The sequence below is a fragment of the Lampetra fluviatilis genome, chromosome 19, assembly GCF_964198595.1.
Source record: "Lampetra fluviatilis chromosome 19, kcLamFluv1.1, whole genome shotgun sequence".
Classification (NCBI taxonomy): domain Eukaryota; kingdom Metazoa; phylum Chordata; class Hyperoartia; order Petromyzontiformes; family Petromyzontidae; genus Lampetra; species Lampetra fluviatilis.
Window position 1 is genome coordinate 12,949,129 of NC_136293.1, and position 21,378 is coordinate 12,970,506.

General features: G+C 44.4%; 2 protein-coding genes across 7 annotated transcripts in view; both read left to right on the forward strand.

Annotated features, from left to right (window-relative positions):
• Positions 1-5,626, forward strand: part of UBE3A (ubiquitin protein ligase E3A) — a 30,483-nt gene extending 24,857 nt beyond the window's left edge. For all 6 annotated transcript variants that reach the window (XM_078865114.1, XM_078865117.1, XM_078865115.1 and 3 more), the window contains one exon: positions 45-5,626. In XM_078865114.1, the coding sequence (XP_078721240.1) occupies positions 45-165 (121 nt within the window). In that variant the 3' untranslated portion in view covers positions 166-5,626. The remainder of the gene's footprint in view (positions 1-44) is intronic.
• A 3,001-nt stretch (positions 5,627-8,627) lies between these two features.
• DNAAF6 (dynein axonemal assembly factor 6) lies at positions 8,628-17,197 on the forward strand. The gene is made up of 6 exons (XM_078865121.1): positions 8,628-8,806; positions 10,003-10,069; positions 11,533-11,635; positions 14,629-14,725; positions 15,137-15,222; positions 16,080-17,197. The coding sequence occupies exons 1-6, from the start codon at positions 8,687-8,689 to the stop codon at positions 16,207-16,209; spliced, it is 603 nt and encodes a 200-aa protein (XP_078721247.1). The 5' UTR covers positions 8,628-8,686; the 3' UTR covers positions 16,210-17,197.
• Positions 17,198-21,378: the final 4,181 nt, after the last annotated feature.

A 21,378-nucleotide genomic window follows, 5' to 3' on the forward strand; every position in this document is an offset into this window, starting at 1 on the left:
AACATGTTTCAATGTCGCCTACCCCGCCTCCTTGTGCCACGCAGATTGCCCACGGCACACACCTGCTTCAACGTGCTGCTGCTTCCAGAGTATTGCAGCCGGGAAAAGCTCAAGGAGAGGCTGCTCAAAGCCATCACCCACGCCAAGGGCTTTGGCATGCTCTAGGCATGCTCTAGGCATGCTCTAGGCATGCTCTAGGCATGCTCTAGGCATGCTCTAGGCATGCTGTAGTCGCTGCCCAGCCTCCAGGAAAGGGGGGGGTTGGTGGTGGTGGTGTGAAGGGGAGTCTGAGGAAATCCCCACCAGTTGGGCCAACACATTTTTAGTTTTGCCTCCCAGCCGCAACTCGGCACAGGCTTTGCAGCAAGGCTACAGTGATTTGCCAAAATCAAATGAAACCACAAAGATAGCAGCGAGTAATACCCCTCACAAGCCTTATTAATTTGCTTCCGAACTCGTTATGGCTGTTCTAAATGATGACAGCCGCAGTTTTTTTTCCATCACAAGAGTATCGTTAAAATCTACTTTGTTCATTCTTCCTTCAATGCCCATGTATGTTGCTGCTAATTTATAGTTGTTTTCATACATTTTTTTTCTTGTTATATATATCAATTTTGACGTAAAAACATTTGTGGTCATTGTTGAATTAAAGCATTTTCACCCACTGTCAATTAAGGTTTTTCACATTTTAGATTTTTGTTACATTTGACATATGTTTCTTCTTTGTTAAAGTGCAAACATTTAAAAATAATGATTAAATTGCTCTATTCTTATTTGCCACAGCCCAGGGTAAGAGAGCGGTCATTGATTGGTTATCTGGTCCTGAAGATATTGTTTTCGAGATTCGAATGAACGCTTTGCATGACTGCATACTAATTATTTTTTTAACTAACCATCATTTAATAAACAACTAAGCATATAATTTAAGTGGTAAATGTACACTGATAGAAATATTCCAAACGCGGATTAAATAAACTGTCCAAATTAATATCTTAGTATAACACATGCTAAAGCAAACCCTTTTATGTGGGGCAGTCAAAACATTTTGAGAGCTGGATATTGTTGAAGCACGTACATTTATTTATTATATTGGGCCCTTAAAATCACAGCACTTGCTATATGATAGGTACAAAAAGATGATGCTTAAAAACAATTAAATACTGTGACTTTTCTTTCTCGTTAACAACTGCTAAGTCTGCCCCATGTTGAGCAATGATTTGTGTTTGCAGTGGTGAATGTGATGTTTACAGCGAAAAGATAAATTGTAAAGCATGCATTTGTGGCAGATGTTGCAATAACTACTTACCGATGGCAAATGTTACAAACCAAACTTCTGTTGGCATGCGCCAAATTACCAAACTTTTAAAGCCAGATGAAAATACATACAATTGAAATCCATTACAAAGAAATCAAGGTCTTTATAGTTTTTTCAATGAAAAGGTTCTTATAGATATGTACGGAGCTAAGATGCGATAATATCCACGGTAAATGTTCCATGTCACCACTGTCTTGTTCGGTGCTCAGGATTGAGTTGCGGTTTAAATGGTTCATCCACGGCATTTGTAGTTTAGCTCGGGCACTTATTATACCGAAATATGTCCAGTTGTCAAGATAGTTTAGTAAACGTGTTTTTTTGTCAAGGGACACAAACGTCAATTTGTCCATTTAATATAAGCACTCTGCCTCGAAATTACCAAGACTGGTCTGTTGGTTTATCAGTCTTCCAAAAGACACCTTGTACTTTTAAAAGAAACTACCCCATTGCGATCGACTCTTTCTGCACACTGAAGCATACTGCACACCACCTTACCTTGTTCATGCCATTTTTTAACGGGACTTAACCAATGTGATTTTAAAAGCAGAAATCTCTGAATATAATTGCCATGTACTGACAGCCCTCCACGTTACTGAGACCACACTTCCCGTATTTTGTCGAAAATAAATAAAATCTGATATGGCACTTGTGCATGTACTCTGTTAAATTAAACTTTTGCTGATGTTTCTAAAGCCATTGACATTTAAATTGACATGAACGTTTGTGTGTCTCCATCTCCGCAAAGAAATTGGTTTGCCAGCGAGGAGTCTTGTAAATTATTTTGGCTTTAGGTCACAATAAAGGGTATGCACTTAAGCACATTTTGCGCTTTACGATCACCATCAGTCGTAGGCGATTACTAGATGAAAGCCTCACCGTTCTCCGATACCACGAATCATCTCGTGCACATGAGCTAATCTCATCGCTCCATGTCTGGCGGTCACCCTATTAGGCATGGGTTTTGCCTTCGGCCGCCGATTTGTCACCAGTCGCATGGACCGGTCCTCAATCCTTACAGGAATGTCCTGCCCAAGCCCACTTTTGGTCACGGTCCATATGTTTGTCTAATTTACTTTTCATCCATTTGATTTTCTGTCACGGTGTAATTCCCAATGCACATTGCATGCCTTTTGTACTATTGAATCTTTGGTCCCTTTGTTAGTGTCCATGTTTTTAAATGTCATCGCAGGTAACATCCACCAATTCCAAACTTTACTTCTAGAAGCCCGTTGGTAAACTTATTTTCAATATCAAATTCAGTTTTACAGAAGCACTTATCCCTGCTGTCATTTACTATAATTAATCATTTTAATGCTTATCCCTATTTCAATTATTATCCTGTGTGTAATACCCATTTCCAAGTGTCCCTCCAATTGTTTTATTTTGTGTAGCAAACTGGAACAGTACTTGTATCGCTTGCATCAACACACATTAACAACTTCGGAGTAAATGCATGCACGAATTAGCATAACCTGAAAGGAGAGCAGATAGTGATTTAAAAAATTTTAAACATTGCAATTAATTACTGGAAACTGATGGCTTTGTGCTAAATGGTGGCAATGTAAGTATCATGCTTTGCTGGCCAAAGAGTATTTCATTTTCACAATGGTGGCGACGACACTGATCATAAGTCGAGCAGAGGCCAAGACTTGGTATGAACGAGAAAGTCAGCTGATGACAGGCCACACCCACAGATCATTGATGTTGGTTGTGCTTTTCTGAGAACTTAATTTCAGCAGTGTTTCATAATTTGATGGTGTATACTTCGATTTTGGTTGGGCCTGGGAGTTCTCATCATGTTAACACAAGTTCGGAATGCAAGCCACCAAGTCATTGCATCGAACAAGTGTACATATTTGAGCACCAGTTTGTCTACTCTTGCTTAATTGTATTTTAATTTGAGCACCAGTGATTGGTCTACTATTGTTTGGTTTTATTTTAATGCAGCATCTCTTAAGCTTTCACTGAGTGCATTGGAATCCTTTTTTGGGGCCGAATAGGATCCATCCATGATCCTTCAAGGCCTAAGAAGGTTAGACTTTCAGTGTGGGGCTAGATTCGTACGCAGCATTAATTTCCACAGCATAGCAGAGAAAGAAATGTCACAGGATGCAGTGTGTGAACAATTTGACTTAGCGATCACAAGCAGCCAATCGTGAGCCTATTGTCTTATTGCTAAAGTAATTTCTTTGTAACATCCATTTTCTCTCACAAATTAGAGTTTGAAGGGTTATAAACGCTATATGGGGAAACGTGTTTCTGGAAACAAACGTGCTCTCTTGAAACTCGCTGCACTGGCACAGCTCTGTAAATGTTTTGGAGTTTAGAGTTGATATTTTAATAACTTTCCGTGCATCAGCATTTATGTCGATCATGTCTGATGTCCTATTCAATGCCACTTAAAAGTTACAGGGCAGGAGACTACGTAGGAGACCAGCTTGATTCGAGTGAAGGGAATTTTACTGATACCAAGGATAATGTGTACAACATGCCACATTTCTACAGCAATGTCTTGTGGAACCTGTAATGTTTTCTTTAAACGATGCATTGGTTTAACTTGGTGTGTAACAAAACATGAATGTATGGAGTTTCCTTACTGTGTACATGCACCCCCAATTATCCAGACCTTGTTAAAATAAAAGTGCATTTTGCAGTCACTGCTTTTGTTTGTAAGAGAAATGTTGGTGGAGTGTAACTTTACATTCTTAGCTCCCAAATTCACGTCATTTGTGGCTTAACTGGGTTTCAGTCAAAATGCACTTGAAAACCACAGAGATGCCCAATAGATCAATTTTAGTTACTTGCAGGTGTTGGTTCAAGCAGGTTTGCCGTGTTTAATGTTTATTTGCAATGTTTATTGTGCTTTCCTTGTTACTTCACATCTTAATATTTTCAGGATAATGCATTACATGCAACATTACAATTGAGTGTCTATTATAAGCACAGATCATTGGAAGAGTGTGCAGAATTTTATTGGCGAACCGAAGAGGGGATTATTTTTTGTGTTATTTTGAACATGTATTTTAAATGAACTCTGAAATGTGGCACATCCCGAAGGCGAATGTGAAACCACGTGTGTCGCATCATCCTGGAATGTCTCCCCTTATAAGGCTTTGCATGCTTGGGAAGCTCATGCTATTCATCCAAACGTAATGCCCTGCAGCTGTTTAACCGAGCTCCATCCAGAAACTTTTGTTTCACAATACAATTACAGCGACAATGCGTGGGGCTTTGGATGTCAAGTTTAGGTGAAATGGGTCACTGACCTTTCACAGCATATAATTTAAAGAAAACGTTCTGACAATGTTTCTTTTTACACACCACTGCATCTTTAGGGAGAGCTGTTAAAACTGACTTGCTTAAATTATGAAGTGTTTTCTTTCACCGATGACTACTCGCTCACGTAATTTTGAGAATCGTATTCCATTCTGTAGTTTAACAACATTGGCCTCAATGCATCTTTTTTTAAAGGCCACTGTAGCGTATATTATATAATTCATTCACACATTTAGGTGGTTTGTCCTTGGCCGGTTTAACGTAATGGATTGCTAAATTGCTAAGCAGTGGCAGACTTGGGATTTCAAGATGTGGATGCAGGTCATGAGCAATTGTGACTGGCTGTTTGCAGACCAGACAAAAAAAAATCACAAGTTTCACTCCGACACATATACAGTACTTTGTCCTCTTGCTTGTCCCCTGCTGTGTATAACTCTTTAATGTCTCATACACAAAATAACAACCAACTGAAATTTAGGGTAAGGTAACGTATTGTATAATTTCAAAAAATAAACGGATGAAATATATATGTATAAAACTAAATTGCAATCTATGGTGCAAAAGTGTACTGGAATGTTTTCAGTATGCGGACTAAGCTACGTTGTACATTGTTACAAGTTGAATAACAGCTTATTAGTAGCCTCGTCACTGCTTGAATAATTAGAACATGCGAGAAACGGTCAATGGGTTTTGACAACATGATACTAAAATATGCATGCACTGACGATAACCACCCCTCATAAATTATGTTATTAATCCGTAATTAATGGGGTTAAAAGTCAGCAAAGCATTAGATGTGTTCAGCTGTGTTTAGTATCCACTTCTCAAAACCTGTTGGCAATCTTTAATACATCAATATGAACCACGTGTTTTTTGTTATCTTATTATTTTGTTTAAAAGGGCATCTGTATGGTGTTTTTGGCTATTTTCACATTTGCTTTTGGTTTTGAGACACCGATGAGGGGGAGGAGTGTCTTATCACAGTTGTCGCATTGTGACTGTGTAACCGGAGAATAAAATAATATAAAATTTTCACTGATCGTCTCTTCCGTTGTGTTCTGTACGTCTCACGGGGGAGCCACTTAACATACCGTACGTCGGATCTTGGAAATGCAAAGCTCTGGACTAACATCGAGTTTGGGAAATGTGCATCGAGCATTGCACATCAGACTGACAAGTAGCAGAGAGGTGTGTGCTCGGATATACTGCACTCTTCAGAAAGTGGAACACATTCATGGGGAAACCAATTTAATAGACATCACATTGACTTTAAAACGTGTGCTTGGGTAGGACACATCAAGGTGATGGAATGACAGCCAACGAATCAACAGAGGATGACCACCGCAAATTTGGGGTGATGAGATCAGCGAATTCACAGGAGTGAGATTAATCGTGTCCTCACAAGCCCATGGTGGGTTAGTAAACGCATAGGGAGCTTATCCAGCAGTAGATAGAAAACGACATGAGACTGAACGAAGACGTTTGTTTACGTAGTGCCCATGTTAGGTGTAGCATTACAAGGCACTGAGGGGTGGTGATGTGGGGAAGCCTTCATCCAGCGTTGGACAGACCACGGCTGATGTAAAATAATAGATTTTAACCTGTCTGGCAATAAAAGAGGTGTTCAAACACGAAATAGAAACCTTTTGCAAGGAACCAAGTCTGCATTAACCGCACGTACTTGTGGTGAACATGCAAGTACACGTGCTCTGATGAGAATGTTTGGTATTGACTTTGAAACTGATTGGCCTGCACCAGAAACCGCAGCCTTCTTCATGGCCCAGTCTCACCACCAGTGTCAGACCAGAGGACGCCGACAGGCGAACAGCACAAAGACAATGCACTACCAGAGCATGTATAGCTGGGGGTGAGCAGCTCTATCATGGGACCTTTTTGCCAGTATCAAAGTGTCGTGTTCAACACGGAGGCACACACTCTGGACTGGGTGTCAACACCTTTATTTAACTTCCCTAGCGGGTAACACTGAACGTAACTCGGGTTCTATAGCAGGTGATGTGGCTCACGATGTGAGTTGCGAGTTAACTCGAGACGAAGATCCAGAGACGACGAGACGCGGGACCCCGGCTTGAGTTCACAGACGAGCCCAGAGCCCTCCCGGGACTGCCCCTTGGTGCTCCTGGGCGTGGCCTTGCTTCGCCTTCGGACACGCCCCCTTCGAGACCTTTCCCGAAGGACCCCGACCGAGCATCACGTGCCCCACTCGGGCAACCATGTGACCACTTGCCCCTCTGTCTCAGACCACCACGACCCCCTTGCCCCTCTCTCTCAGACCACCACGACCCCCCTTGCCCCCCTCTCTCTCCCAGACCACCACGACCCCCATTGCCCCCCTCTCTCTCTCAGGCCATCACCAGGACGATGCCCCCTGGGGCTGGCTGACATGCCACACTTTTACTCTGGTGCTGGAGAAAGGCTCCAGACGCACAGTTGCACTCCTGTAACAGTGGCTGGCGAGAACACAACACAAAATAAAAAAAACCCTTTTGCAAGGAATCAAATCTGCATTACCGTGGTTAATGCCGTCAATCGGGCAGCTTCGTCTAGCACACAAGGCACCATTGCAACATCTTCACTGTGTGTAAATATAAATACATCATCCCTCTGTGTGTGTGTATATATAAATAGCTATAAATAACCACAGCCTCTAAAGGAGCCTCTTATAGACTCCTTTGTAACCCTATTACTGTACAGCTCTAATCGAAGAGTCTGCGTTGGCATTGGTGCACAAGTAGGACTCAAACAAAAACGCAACACATTCGTCAATTAACACTGCCTTAAAAGTGTGTAATAGGCGACGTTTCGCGTAATGGCCATTCACAGCAAAGAGGGGCGCCACGGTGGCTAGGAGATGTTAACTACCTCGCCTGGTATACAGGAGGTCTGTGTCTCTCACTCATCATCACGGTGGCTGGGAGATGTTAACTCCATCGCCTGGTGTGCAGGAGGTCTTGTGTTCGATCCCTACCCCTGACGCACGTTGTATATCTGGAGTCTGCGTCTCTCTCCCATCATCATCATCACGGTGGCTATGATATGTTTCTCTCTCGCCTGGTGTGCAAGGAGGTCGTGGGTTCCATCCCAACCCTGACAATGCCTGCTGCTGCTGTTGCAGTATGTTTGGTATTTTCGTGTCTCTCTCCCTGTGGTCGCGTGGATTTTTCTCCTCCGGGGTTTTCCCTCCACGTTTAGAATCGACATCACCCGTTCAGAGTATTTGGCCGCTACAGATTTCCACACGGTGATGATAACGAGTCAACTTCGTTGAGCTATCGATGACACCCACTGGTCTACAGTCAAAATGCTTCCGAAATAAACGTCGTCCAACGTTACTAATTCTGGGTCACTGAGAATGAAAATGATGCTTAAAATGGTTGATTGGCTCTAGTTTTCAAGCTATGCTCCTGGGTCAGTATGTACGACCTTGACTTGGGAATGGCGGAGGATAAGTGAGATGTAAAGGGAAGGGATCTCAATTTAAACCATAAAGGACTCAAGTACATCGCTTATGGCTCTCACGAATGATCATTTGTGGGAGCGAGGTCGCTTCTGAAACGAGAGTTACAAAGCTTCGTGGGCCTTTGGGGCCGTCCATAAATGACGTCACGCGATTTTGGACGATTTTTGCCCCCCCCCCTCGTCACACGGCGTCACAAAAAGTCACACCCCCCCCCCCTCAAATATGACGTCACAAAGCTCTGCCCCCCCCCCCCCAAAATAAAACATGCTTTAAATCTCTTTAAACTATTGTCATTGTAGTGCGTATTTAATGTGGCGCTGCACTCTGATGTTGTAGGAGAAAACATTTATTAAAAAGTCTATTTAATTAAGTAGAACGTGTTGTCTATATTTATTTAAAGTTGCGCATTTTGATATGACGTCACAGTTCTCAAACCCGCCCCCCTCGTCACACATCGTCGCCATGGCGACAGCGCAGACACAGAGACACCGTTGCCATGGCGACAGCGCAGACACAGAGATACGTCGTTGCCATGGCGACAGCGCAGACACATTGCGAGACGCCGTTGCCATGGCGACAGCGCAGACACAGAGAGACGCTCTGCTGCTGGGTGCCGCATGGCGGAGCTGGGATTCTCCTCGGCCGATCTCGCGGCTCTCGCCGGCCTCCTGGCGGCTGGGCGCGGCTCCCGGCAGCACGGCGAGGACGACGACGACGACGAGGAAGGAGGAGAGGAGGTGAGACGGGAATGAGACGAGGCGCCCTCTGCTGAGGAGAGAGAGAGCCCGTGGCAGACGGACGATGGGAGGCTGGGGACGCCTCGGGCCTAGAGCAGCGCCCTGATTAGTAGCGAGGTGTGTTGTGTGTTATGTGTGTTCTGTGTATTCACCACAATTGTTTGTGTTAAGCCGCCGCCTGCTTTACAGCGGATGTTAAAGAAGATCCCGGGACCTTCAGATTCTTCCAGACTGTATTCATACTTCCAGTCTGTATTTATACTCGCAGTCTGTATTTATACTTCTAGACTGTATTTATACTTCTAGACTGTATTTGATGAGCTCTGACACTCCTTTTTCACGGATGTCCAGTCGTGGCACGAGGTCAAAAAGTTACAACACAACAACCACAACAACAACACAACAACAACCGCAACAACAACCACAACAACAACACAACAACCACAACAACAAAAACCACAATAACACAACAACCACAACACAACAACCACAACAACACAACCACAACAACACAACCACAACAACAACACAACAACTGATGGGAATGCAAAGTATAGACAAGCTAAGCAAGTCGCTAAGTAAAAATAAAAATCTATGAAGAACAAATTGCATAACAACATCAATTCCTACCGATATTTCAACACCAAATGAAATCTTGGGCAAGGCAGCAAAAAAAAGTCAGTCTAAAGTTTGCGAAATGTGAAAGGAAAAACAACAACAAGCACTTAGTGTCCACAAAATACTCATTCGGAATCTACATCGCAGATTATCAGCCACTACTGCCACAACTTTGCATGACCCTCATGAAAAAGAGTCATGAGGGTCAGCGATGATTTCCTCGTTAAACAAGCGAAATAATAACATTGTACATAATACAAATCATAGGGGGAGACTTCAGGCATATTGAGGTTTCTGTTGGGGTTTGGGCTCAGTCGTATGGGCAGAATAAGGCTGCATTATTGGTCGTGCACATGCATGTCATTGTTTAATCCATCAGGCAGTGTATCAGTGAACACTTTGCCTTTTAAGGCAAAGTCATAACAGCCTCATTCTTAGCCAGGACCATAAACTATTTCGCGTGCCAAGCTTTCCATAATAGGCACTCACCCATGAGTATAACAAGCTAACAATTTGATCTTGGCGTTGTTTTCATCGTGTGATTCTTTGTCGTTGACGTCTCCTCTCTGTGTCTGCAGCGTGTGTCATCAGTCAATCGTCTGGGTCCAGGGGACATCGGACCAGCAAAGAAGGAGCCCAAAACCAGTCAGCTTCGTTTCCACTTGAACCGATCGAACTGTCATTGAGCAACACACACAATATACACAGCGTGGCCCAAACGTCAGGACATACACAGGGTTGTTAAATGTATACTATGAGACCTCCTTTACCAGTGGCAAAATATAGTGATAGGTTTTTACCCTTTCAACTGGTACAAAAACTGACACCTTTATACAAGGCATCACGTTTACAATAACCACAACACAAGCAGTCATTTTGACAAGCAGTCATTTTGACTGCTTGTGTTGTGGTTATTGCAAACATGATGCCTTGTATAAAGGTGTCAGTTTTTGTACCAGTTGAAAGGGTAAAAACCTATCACTTTATTAAATGTATGTTAACAAATGTTAAAACTGACTTCTATGAACATTAATGCGTGCTTACATTTTTTTGTTAATTGAATTCGTGACTTTTTAAAAGATTATAGGTGTAATCTTTTAATATATTCATCGATTGTGTTTTGTCTCAATTCAAGAGTTATTGATCGCTTTTTGTAAACGACGAATTTGAGGTGACCTACAGGAAGAACACAAATATATATGAATAATGATAACAGATACAATATCAGCTATTTTAATTCCAGTGTTAAAATAAATTAAATAACCCGCTGTGTCCTGACTTTTGGGCCACCCTGTATGTCACACTTAAGGGAAGATGTTTTTTTATTTGCCAAAATTGTACAAAAATAAAACAGCAACAGTACCTGTTGCCTGTGGCCTAATCATCCCAAATGTTGCCAATTTTGTCACATTTCTACAATTTAAGCAGGTTGAGTCTGGATTGTGCTTGGATGGGTGGGAAAACACCATACACCAGCAGGTTGTCATAGGACTGTGGGCCTATGTGTTCAGCAGTCGAGGGCAGTGCAGCAGGTCCTTGTGTTTCCACGTCTTTGCTTCCCACCTTCATCAACCCACACTGACCAGTGTGGTCAAGAAGTGAGGAGGCCCTTATTCAGCAGTGGATTGATAAGAAGGGATCCTTCAATATTTATTCATCTGTGATTTGGTTGGTTAACATTGGTGCTTTACTGTCATTTGATTCTGAGGGATACCTTGATTCCAGGAGTGGCGAGATGTTAACTTCCTCGCCTGGTATTCAGGAGGTTATGGGTTCGATCCCTACCCCGATGCCTGCTGTATATTTGGAGTGTGCATGTTCTCCCCATGGCCGTGTGGCTTTTTCTCTGTGTCCGGTTTTTCCCTCCACATTTTGAATCATGCGTTTAGAGTAATTGGCTGCAATACATTTCCACATGATAAGCCACTTCGTTGAGCTATTATTTGTGTCCAGGTTGCTGCTGTATTAGAGCTATATAGCTCAGTGGGCCTTACCTGGTAAAATGTTTATAGTTTATCGTTTAGTTTATTGCATATGTACTGTGTATTGGTTTGACATTCATGCTTATCATATGTTGCTTTTTGCTTTTATGTACCTATTTCCAAAAGGTGCCACTGTTAAGCCAAACAGCTCAAAGGACATCTGGGATGAGGACGAGGTTCCAATTGGGCCTCAGTACGATGACACTCCTGACCACCGGCTACAGCCCCAGTAAGCCCTCTCTGCTCGCCAAGATAGCGGATTAATTGTTCAACATATTCAAAAGGCCACTCGCTGTGGGTGAGACTCAGAGACCTGAAACTGACACGGACTTCGCCTGCTTAAATTGCACCTGAAAAACTTTGGCCTTTTAGTTGATGGGGCTAAATATTCCTTAATTTATTTATAACAATTTTCAATTAACTTTGAATACATTCATGTATTAGTTTTGTAATAACTCGTCATGATGATTCAGCATAATCTACTTTTTATTATAAAGTCGTTTTGCGATGATGAACTCACCCCATAGAAACCTGGCTACGTTCATGAAAGAGATGCCCGAATCTTGTCAATTGAAACCAACGATAAGCCTTGTCAACCGAGGCGACGACGTCACAAGTTATACAATCGTCTTCTCTCCCTATGACGTCTGAACACGTGAGATCATCTTGTGACGTCTCGCCATGTGGTATATGACACCATCTCGTGTGACTTGGAACGTAATATTGTTATCGCCAATTAAACACTTCCAAAGACAAACGCATGCAGAATCCTTGTATAGGCATTGCTTCTCTGCCTTGCTTGGTGATGAAACAGAACCATGTCTGTTTATATTCTTGGTTCTTTAGGTAAAATTATTTCCCTTCTACGTGACTTTACCGAAAGAACCAAGAATATGAATCCCTGCAGTCACGAAAGCTTTAAATCAAAATTTAACGTCTGTCTAGTTGTAATTTTATTTTCCTCAGAGCTTGTTGTGTCCAGCAAAAAGGTTCGGGACCCTTTGATGAGCTTGAGTCTATGTAGTCAGCCATATCAAATCTCATGGCTGTGTCACGGATGTCATGATGAATGAACGAATTATACAGTTATTATAAATGTCTGTTAAACGATATGTTACTCCCCATTCATCGGGAGCAATATAAAGAAAATGTAGTGGCGCTTTTTATACAATGATTGTATTGACACAAAGGAAATGGGTGGACAGTACCGTGAAATGATGATTGCGACAGTTCTGCTTCATGGCCCTGAAGCCTTGCTTATAGAAATTCATATCCGTTCTATGAGGGGAGCTCTTAAGAGGCTGTGTTCACTGCGATACAGTGCTGGCTCTGTGCAAGAAGGTTAGTGCTCATATCTGGATGATAAATGGGCATCTAAAGGAGAAGTGGAGTCAATTTCAAGAGGAAATGGTCACGTGTACTCTCACAAAGATCAAGCTGAGCGCCAGTTTACGACAGCCCCACAGATGCCAGATGGTGAAGTGAGCACGAATCGGTTTGGCTGAAAGGCCGATGGAAGAACGTGGCTCACCTGAATTTGCAGAGCGTGCTGCTTGTACGTCAGACACGTGAGCAGAGCCCCAGTTGGATCAGATGCATTAAGCTGAGAAATTGCAGCAACCAAAGAGGAACTAAATTAAAAATGCTCCTCTCTGTGCAGGTCCACCTCACAGTCACCATGGGAAAAAAAATAAACTACATGAGAACAACATCTCAGCTCTTCATGCTGCATTGGCAGTCGTTGCATTTCAGCTGTAGTCATGTCAGCTTAGGCATGAATTAACAGACCATCTCTCCAGTCATATTTGTTTTTACACAACTATATCACTTCATTTCCTGGCCATGAAGGTTCACGTAAGCTTTTTGGTCTTAACGCATCTTCTTGTTTCAATTATTAATGATGTTGTTGTGATTTGCACATATGTGCAAGTGGTCCGAAATGCTGAATGGCGCTGCTCGCTTGTGTAATGATCTTGCTGCTGCCTGAATCCAATAGCTGGAGGTTCCCTTGAGATGGAGAACACTGTATTTACTCCATAATGCTCCTTGTCATGAAGCCCTCTTCCCAACTGTACATCATTTATTCATGATAGTTGTTTCTACCGGACAGCCTCAGTCTCAAGACTTTCTCAGGATGCTCGTTCAAATGCCTTGCTAATTCCTAAACAAGTATTTTGCATGTGGCAAAACACTGAAGTATATCCAAGAAAACAGACGCATGAGAAGCAAAAAAATGTGAAAATGCATTCAGACAGGTCAGCAACCTACTTGCAGAACTGCTATCTATTGACTACTGCGTAGCGTGTGTGTGTGTGGATTGCTGCACCTAGTGACCGAGGTCTTGGTGGGTGGACGAATGGCAACATCCAACGTGCCCGGATCTATCACAGGCAGGAATCATACTCAGCCGAGCCGTGTTCTTGATTCTCGATGTTATGTTGACGTACGATCGTCCAGTATTTACAAAATACAAATCTGAAATGTTACAGAATGTAAACGAACAATCTGATTGCATCACTCACAATTTAGGATGCAATCGTTTGAATTTTAACTCATGAAATAGTAACACACCATAACGTGAGCTCCCACACGTACCAGGATGTGTAATGCTAAGATTAGAGAGGGCACAGGGTTTCAGTCTCCGCGTGCATTTTAACTCCAAGCGGCTTCCAGAACCACAGCGTGGCACTGCAGCGGATAGATTTTCTCGTGACCGAGTGCACCGATTCGTCACGTGGTGCATCCCTACACTGGCCACTCAGGACCAGGTGACGCCAACATTGTTGCAGCCCGTTTGCATTTCAAAGCCTTCACTATTCTTTAACACCCGGACTCTAAATACCCAATAATAGTCCACGTGTGTTGGCTACGTGAATCCCAGGGTGACAAATAATACAAATCAAATGCTATTTGAAGTAATAGGAGTGGTGAAAAAAAGCATTGGCTTGTGTAAAATAAACTATGAAAAGAAATATACTTTGCAAGTGTGTTTAACAACTTACATATTAAGGATCCTGCAAAACATTTCTTCAGAAAGGCCCATTGGTTGTGGGTCCAAATGTGGTTTATTTTTTTGTCTATCTGCTTATTAATTATTTATTACAACACATTATATATCAACAGCTAAAATCACCACTCCCGCATTACATTGCAGTGGGGGCTCTACCTGCTCACGATTGTGCTTTGCTTATCGAATACTTGGAACACGTGTTGCATTCACAGATATGAAGTGCTGTTCAAGCAGAAGGTTGGGACAGAGGACATTTTTCTGGGGATGGGAAGAAAGGACTCATCCACAGCCTGCTGTGAAGACATGCTGGTTCGTAAAAGACGCCACTGATATCATTGTGACACAAGACTCAGCGGTGATTTTAAAACTCTCATTACTCTTCAGTAAACACCATCCATTATTCGTCCACATGTTAAATCATTCCAGACATATGTGAAATCAATATCAATCAAGTCAGTTAAGTAAAATGCTCCATGATATTCTTTGATCTGAAATCCAGCAATATTGTTCCACTTATCATTCTTATCGTGATTGATTTGTTCTTGTCACTTACATTCATGACTATTATCCATATGGGAAAAAAACTATGAAGGCTTCCCCTACGTGAAATCCATTGCTTGTGTCAACCTGACGAGAAGGCACACTGCAGCGCCTTGTTTTATTGTCAAGGCACTGTAATACCAGCAGCTGCGGCTCTACTTTGTATTTTGATGTCTACAGATCAAGGTTCAGCTTCCAGGCTCAAGGTCAGCTGACATTAAGTTGGACGTTCATGATACGTTCCTGGATGTGAGGACAGACACATAGTAAGTGTGTTTCCGTATGACTCTTTGGGTCTTTAGTGCTTTGCCATGTGTACTCAGCGCCACAGTGATGTATGTGTTGATACAGTGCTGTGTTCTCACCTGCCATTTACACAGGCACCTCAATTATAATCACACTCGTGGTTTTTAGCAGCAACGTTTCATTTTTTTTTATTAACTTTGTCTTTGAATTGTTTAATATTGTGTAATTATAAACTCAGTCTGGCTATTTCATTAACTTAGATAACTGAAAAGAATTCAATGAAAAAAAATTCTGGAAAAGTCCTCAATTTGGTTTCGTCTTGATGCGTTAACACGTCATGTGTATTATTTGAGTATTTCCTCTCTGGATATAATGTATATGCATTGGAGTTATGTTTTGGAGTTTATTTCTGGGTACGTGCTAAATAATCAGAGTACTTTAAATCACATGGCTACGGTGAGCCATGAGTGATCCATTCACAGTCTGCTCTCTTCTCTCACTCACCTGGGAAACGCGATCACCTGCACTTGATGTGTTGATGATCACATTTCACTGGAGTTTACCTGCGGTTAAAGGGTAGTTTCGTTTGCAGCAGTGACCTGCGCCATTCGTACGCCAGTGGAGGAGGGGGGGGGCAATGATTGCGTGTATAATCCCAATTGAGTAATTTGCGGGTAATTCTTTAAATTTCGAAATTTGTACCCCGACGCAAGCATGTTGCAACCACTCCTACCGTCGTCAAATAACCACGTGACGGCATCGTATGGCTGCTGGCTCTGTCGTGGGAGCACCTGAGCGGTGAATGAGCCCAGCTCCTGGGTGCTGTGTTCTCATCTGTTGTCTTCTCTGTGGCTCCCTTGTCGCCGTCGGCTCGCAGCAAACTGGGGCTGCACCTCCCGCACGCGGTGCACAGCAAGGAGGGGCACGCGCGCTTCGTGAGCGACACGCAGACCCTGGAGCTCACCCTGCCCATGCGCCGCGAGTTCGATTTCATCAACTTCTCATGAGAACCCAGTGTTCGCGTGCCGGGGCAGGGAAGAAGTGGGTAAAGGACCCATATCCCATTATGCCTAGCGTCACCTCTGCCCAAGTTTTGTTTATTTTGTCATTTTTTCTAAGACAACTTATTGCATCTGTTTAGACAAAAACGAGAACTTGTAACCCGATTGCTACAAAATCAATGCTGTACACGTCTAGCCCTTTGTTATCAATCGACAGCTGGATGAAGGCCTCCCCACGTGGTGCAGGTCGTGGGGGTTAGTTGACCACGATTCGCCATGCTGGTCAGTGCCTGTTGGTGAATGCGAGGGGCATTTTTGCTGCACTGTTGACAGTGTAATCTCAGAGCAGCCCATGATACCGATGTCATGCTCGGTGGTCGACCATCCAAGCATTATCCAGGCTCAACTCTGCTTAGCTTTTGGGTCCTGATGAGATCGGGTGCATTCCACGTGATTTGGTGATACAAAAAAGATACGGCATCTTTTGCACAAGATTTGCAATGAAATGCTCTCAGACTTTGCTGTTTCTCAAAGTTAACGTGACGTTGCGTAGCACTGCAGTCGGCGTGTTGCGTGTCAGGGCGCGTGCCTCGTGAATGTGCATACCTAACGTGTTCATCCATTTGTCGGAATATTCGCATATTTGCATGTGCACATCTTGTGAGGCTTGCCGTCCTGTTTTATAATGAGCGTCACGTGGAAGCCGATTGCAGGTCATGGTCTCGCTTTTGTCAAGGCCTCTGGCATATCTCACTGCGGAGAACACCGCCCGCTGAGCTATTGGTTCGCTTGTGCACATAAAAGCAATTGTGTGTTATGTACAACCCACATTGGCTCATGCTGTAATAAGTAAAACGTGTTTTTATTTCACTGTTGGCATTGTACACCATTTTACATCCAAGTTGTCAAAAAGCGTATGAAACTATGGTTAACGCTCGATTATCTGTGGGTGCGAATTATCGATGCTTTCGGGAAAATAAAATATCTTGACTGAGATGCTGGTTTACTTATTAGAGGCTCCTCCACACTCGTAGAAGGTCTGTGACTCACGGAAACATGTCAGCAAGGAAGCCGATTCATAGGCAGTGGCAACTGACCGCATTTTATACATCTTGACTCTCATTCCACATCAGTAAAGCATAATGATGTTGTACCCCCTATTTTACACGCTTCTTGCATCATCCGTGTTTTGTTTTATCCTGCCCCCCCCAGCACCCACGATCAGCGAGAGCTGACGACAGCGCACAGCTCGCCACTCGTGCAATCCTTTGGGAGTGCTCAGGCTTGGCTAATTTATGAGCCTCCAACGTATTCCCCAAGATTATTTTGGTATTGCTTAATAATAATAACAACTCGCCTTTTGCCCGTCCAAGGACGGGTGTATTGCAGTAAATCTGAAACTTGCAAGCGAAAAGCAGCCCGCGACGTGATATTCATTGCATCAATGCGTGTGCAATTTGTAAGGGCGCGGTGACACAGACCTATTTCATGTAAAGGTTATAATCCCTTGTTCATCGTGACGTTCTTTTTACTTTGATGTCTCAACAGCGTTACGGAGATCGCGTGATGACGTGAGGGTTCTGCCTTTGTAGTGAGGGTTGTAAGTTGACGCCGAGGAGGGGGGAGGAGGCGCCTCGCCCCCCCCCCCCCCATGTGGAGTGACGTCACCCGCTAATTATTAATAATGGTAGGGGTGTGTCCATTTGGAGGACGTCACCTTATAATGATTATTAATGAGGGGGGCTGTTCGATGTGGAGTGACGTCACGAGCGTTGCACACAGACATTATTGGCTCATTGTAGTAGGTAATGATAATGGTGGGGGTGTCCATTTGGAGGACGTCACCTGCTCATGATTATTAATGAGGGGGGCTGTTCGATGTGGAGTGACGTCACTTGCGCATGATTCTTAGTGAGGGGGGGGAGTACTCCTTATTGAGTGACGTCACCCGCTCATGATTATTAATGAGGGGTGGGGGGTCCATTTGGAGGACGTCACCTGCTCATGAATATTAATTAGGGGGGCTGGTCTATGTGGAGTGCCGCCACGAGCGTTAAGGACAGACATTCCTGGGTGATCATCGTAGGCATTTACAGGCGGTGTGTCTATTGCTGGATGGAAACCTCCCCACGCCGTGCTAGTCGTTGGGTTATTTGACCTTTTGCTTTTCCTAAACGAGTCCATGCAGGTTGGTGAAGTGAGGGGCCAATGATCTGTACAGATATCACTCAGCGCTGACGTTAGCCATGACCTGAGTTCGATTCCCGTGGCCAGGAATCAAACTCTGGCAGCATAGCGCAGTGTGCTAACTGCTGCGCCACGACTCCCCCCCCCCCTTTGCTTAAATTTTATATGAATAATTTGTATCCATTGTTTAACACGAAAATCATTATCATAGCGCAGCAATGAATTGAAATAGCCATGTGTTTTTCATGAAATCAGCTAATTATTAGGAATAAATATGTACGATAACATATTTTGAGACATTAAGTGTTCACTGAGGAGCACACGCGTCAACACATGAGCAAGAGTGGCCCATTAGAAACGTAATAAAAATAACTCCACTCAATAAGTACAGTACATGTTCTACATTCTATTTAAAAGCACCTATGCCATCACAAAGTTCAGAAATCTAGCCAATACTGATTCAGTGGTGTTCACTCTGGGGTAAGTGAAATAGTATATTTATTACAAACGTACAGAAAATATAGTCAGGCTAACACCATTGTCTGCTAGGCTAATTGCGAAGCAAATGTAATGACTGTTTCTGAGTCGATGGGTTTTCTCCTGCAAGGTCCACAACGCTGTACAGAGCAAAAGGCTGAATATTGTGTATGTCCTCGTAACGAGGCATCCACCTCATAATTGTGGTGGCAACTTCTTCTCGTCTCGACAATTGAATTTAACAACTCATGAACTCTCCTCCCCGCACCTTTACGCTGAAAAAATCTAATCAGACCTTTGTCCTTTTCAGCTTATGACGCACCTTATGCCCGCTGTTGGCTGTTGTCGTAAAGCGAAGTAATTTACAGCTTACAGGTTCAGTTTACAAGTGTGTAAGGGTCGTTGTTAAACCACTTTCTTTCCTCCCAGTTTTCCCTCGTCAGGGACGCATTGTAAAATTCCACAAACAACATTTCTGCGGAGAATTCACAAGGTGAACCCGTGCGGTCCAATGCTCGAATGGTGAGACTTCTCGATTTGGCCTCCTTGCCAACGACCATCCACTTGCTCAGCTCTTCCTCTGGGTCAAGCGTGGCACACTCGTCCACCCTGGTGGAAGTGGCCCGGTGTGTCCAGGGAGTCTCCAGCTCACGCGTTAGCTCTGCGGGGACCTGCAATGGCTGCAGCTTCTCTACAAAGGCTCTCAGCTGCTCCTTCTCTTCGTCTTGCTCACGTCGTAGCCGCGCCAATGCTTCCTCGGCAGGGCTGGACCCCGTAGGCTTCACGTTTTGGAGAAACACGCGCATCGCTCCTCCGATGTTACCACCGCCACCACCACCACCACATTCTTGAATGGATGCTTTACTTTGAGGGTCACCGGTCTGGCTCATTGTCTGCTTCCCCGGAGGTGAAGTTGTATCCAGAGTCGTATCAATCCCTGAGGGCGCAGGCGTGATCACCTTGTGTTCTCGCGCCATATGTAGAAATTGCTCCGACCCCGGAGCATGTCCACCGAGCTCACCTTCTGGCCCCTTGTTTGTGGAGAATGTGACGCGTGTCACTCCGGCTCCCAACGAAGAAGGCGGCACCTTGCAGTTGGCAGTGTCCATATCCGTCCCAGCGACATTCACAGATGAGACGGGACGCGGTCTTCTCCACGGCGAGGAGCGCTTGCGAGCAGCCGTCCTCTGCGGGGCAGTCCCCGGCCTGACGGCGCGACATCGTCCACCGCCGTCGTCACTTTGCTCGACCAACGCAGGGAGCGGCTGCACGTCCTGGGCACGGTGGCGCGCTGTTCGCGGCTGCGCGGACACAGGCGGAGGAGGAGGTCGAGGTGGTGGTGGAGGAGGTGGTGGCCCCGTCACTCGTGAAGGCGGCCGCGGCGTCGAGTCCACCCGGGGCTGGCGACTTGTCGAGGACACGGCTGCAGCGCTCACGGGACGCCGCTGCTGCCGCTGCAGTAGCAGCAGCGCGTTGATGGCCACCTGGGCACCGCCGTCGTTCCCGTGGGGCTGGCAGCCGCCCGCTGTGGCTCGCAGCGACTCGCTGCGGGCCCCGTGCGCGTGGCCGAGGAGCCGCGCCGACGCGAGCTCGGAGCGCTGCAGCTTGACGCGGAAGCGGTTGTAGGTGGCCCTCTGCTCGAGCGTTATGGAGCTCACGACCTGCCGACGCAAACTCTCCAGGGTGTCCAGCCGCTTCTTGAGGGTCATCTCCTCCTTCCAGTTGGCCGATTGGACTTTCTGCGCCTTCTGCGCCGAGTTCGTGGCTCGCTTCTCCATGTCGGGAGACGGACTCCGCGGGGCCGTGAATGTGAGCGCGACCGGCACGGTCAATAGCCGCGCTCCGAGTGAATTCATTTAAAAGACAACCTCTCCATGGTTACCAATATCATTCTGCCTCCACCTCCGGCATTGTGCACCGTAATTCTATACGGATCTTCACACCTGCGGTTAGTTGCCGAGCAACACGCAATGCAAACCGTGTTGCTATGTTTTTTTTACCGAAAGAGAAGTAAGCAAATGCACGGGAAGTTTGCGGTGTTCTGCAAATAGTCGGTCAATTAACGCGCAGGGGAACCCCGTCTCACAGTGGAGTCATCGCCGCACGTGTCAGTTTTATGTGGAACATTTTACAACTTTAGGGCAAAACAATTATTTATTTGGAATTTTTTTTTAATTGAGTCTGCTTTCATTAAATCGTTTAGAAAATAAATTAATTCCAAATCCACACGGAAGTTACTATTATACGCTCACTTTAATAATATCACAAACAAGACAGTTGATATTATTTGGGTCTTTCGGTAACGTCACGTAGATAGGTAAAAAAAAAGATAAAATAAACAAAAAACTATCGAAACGTCGTAGTTTTTTGTTACTTTCATTTTTTTAACTTATCTACGTGACTTTACCGAAAGACCCAAATATTATGAATTCCTGCAGTCACGAAAGCTTCAAGTCACGATTTAAGACAGTTGATGTTCAGGCACGCCTTTGGGCTTGGACATAGAAAATG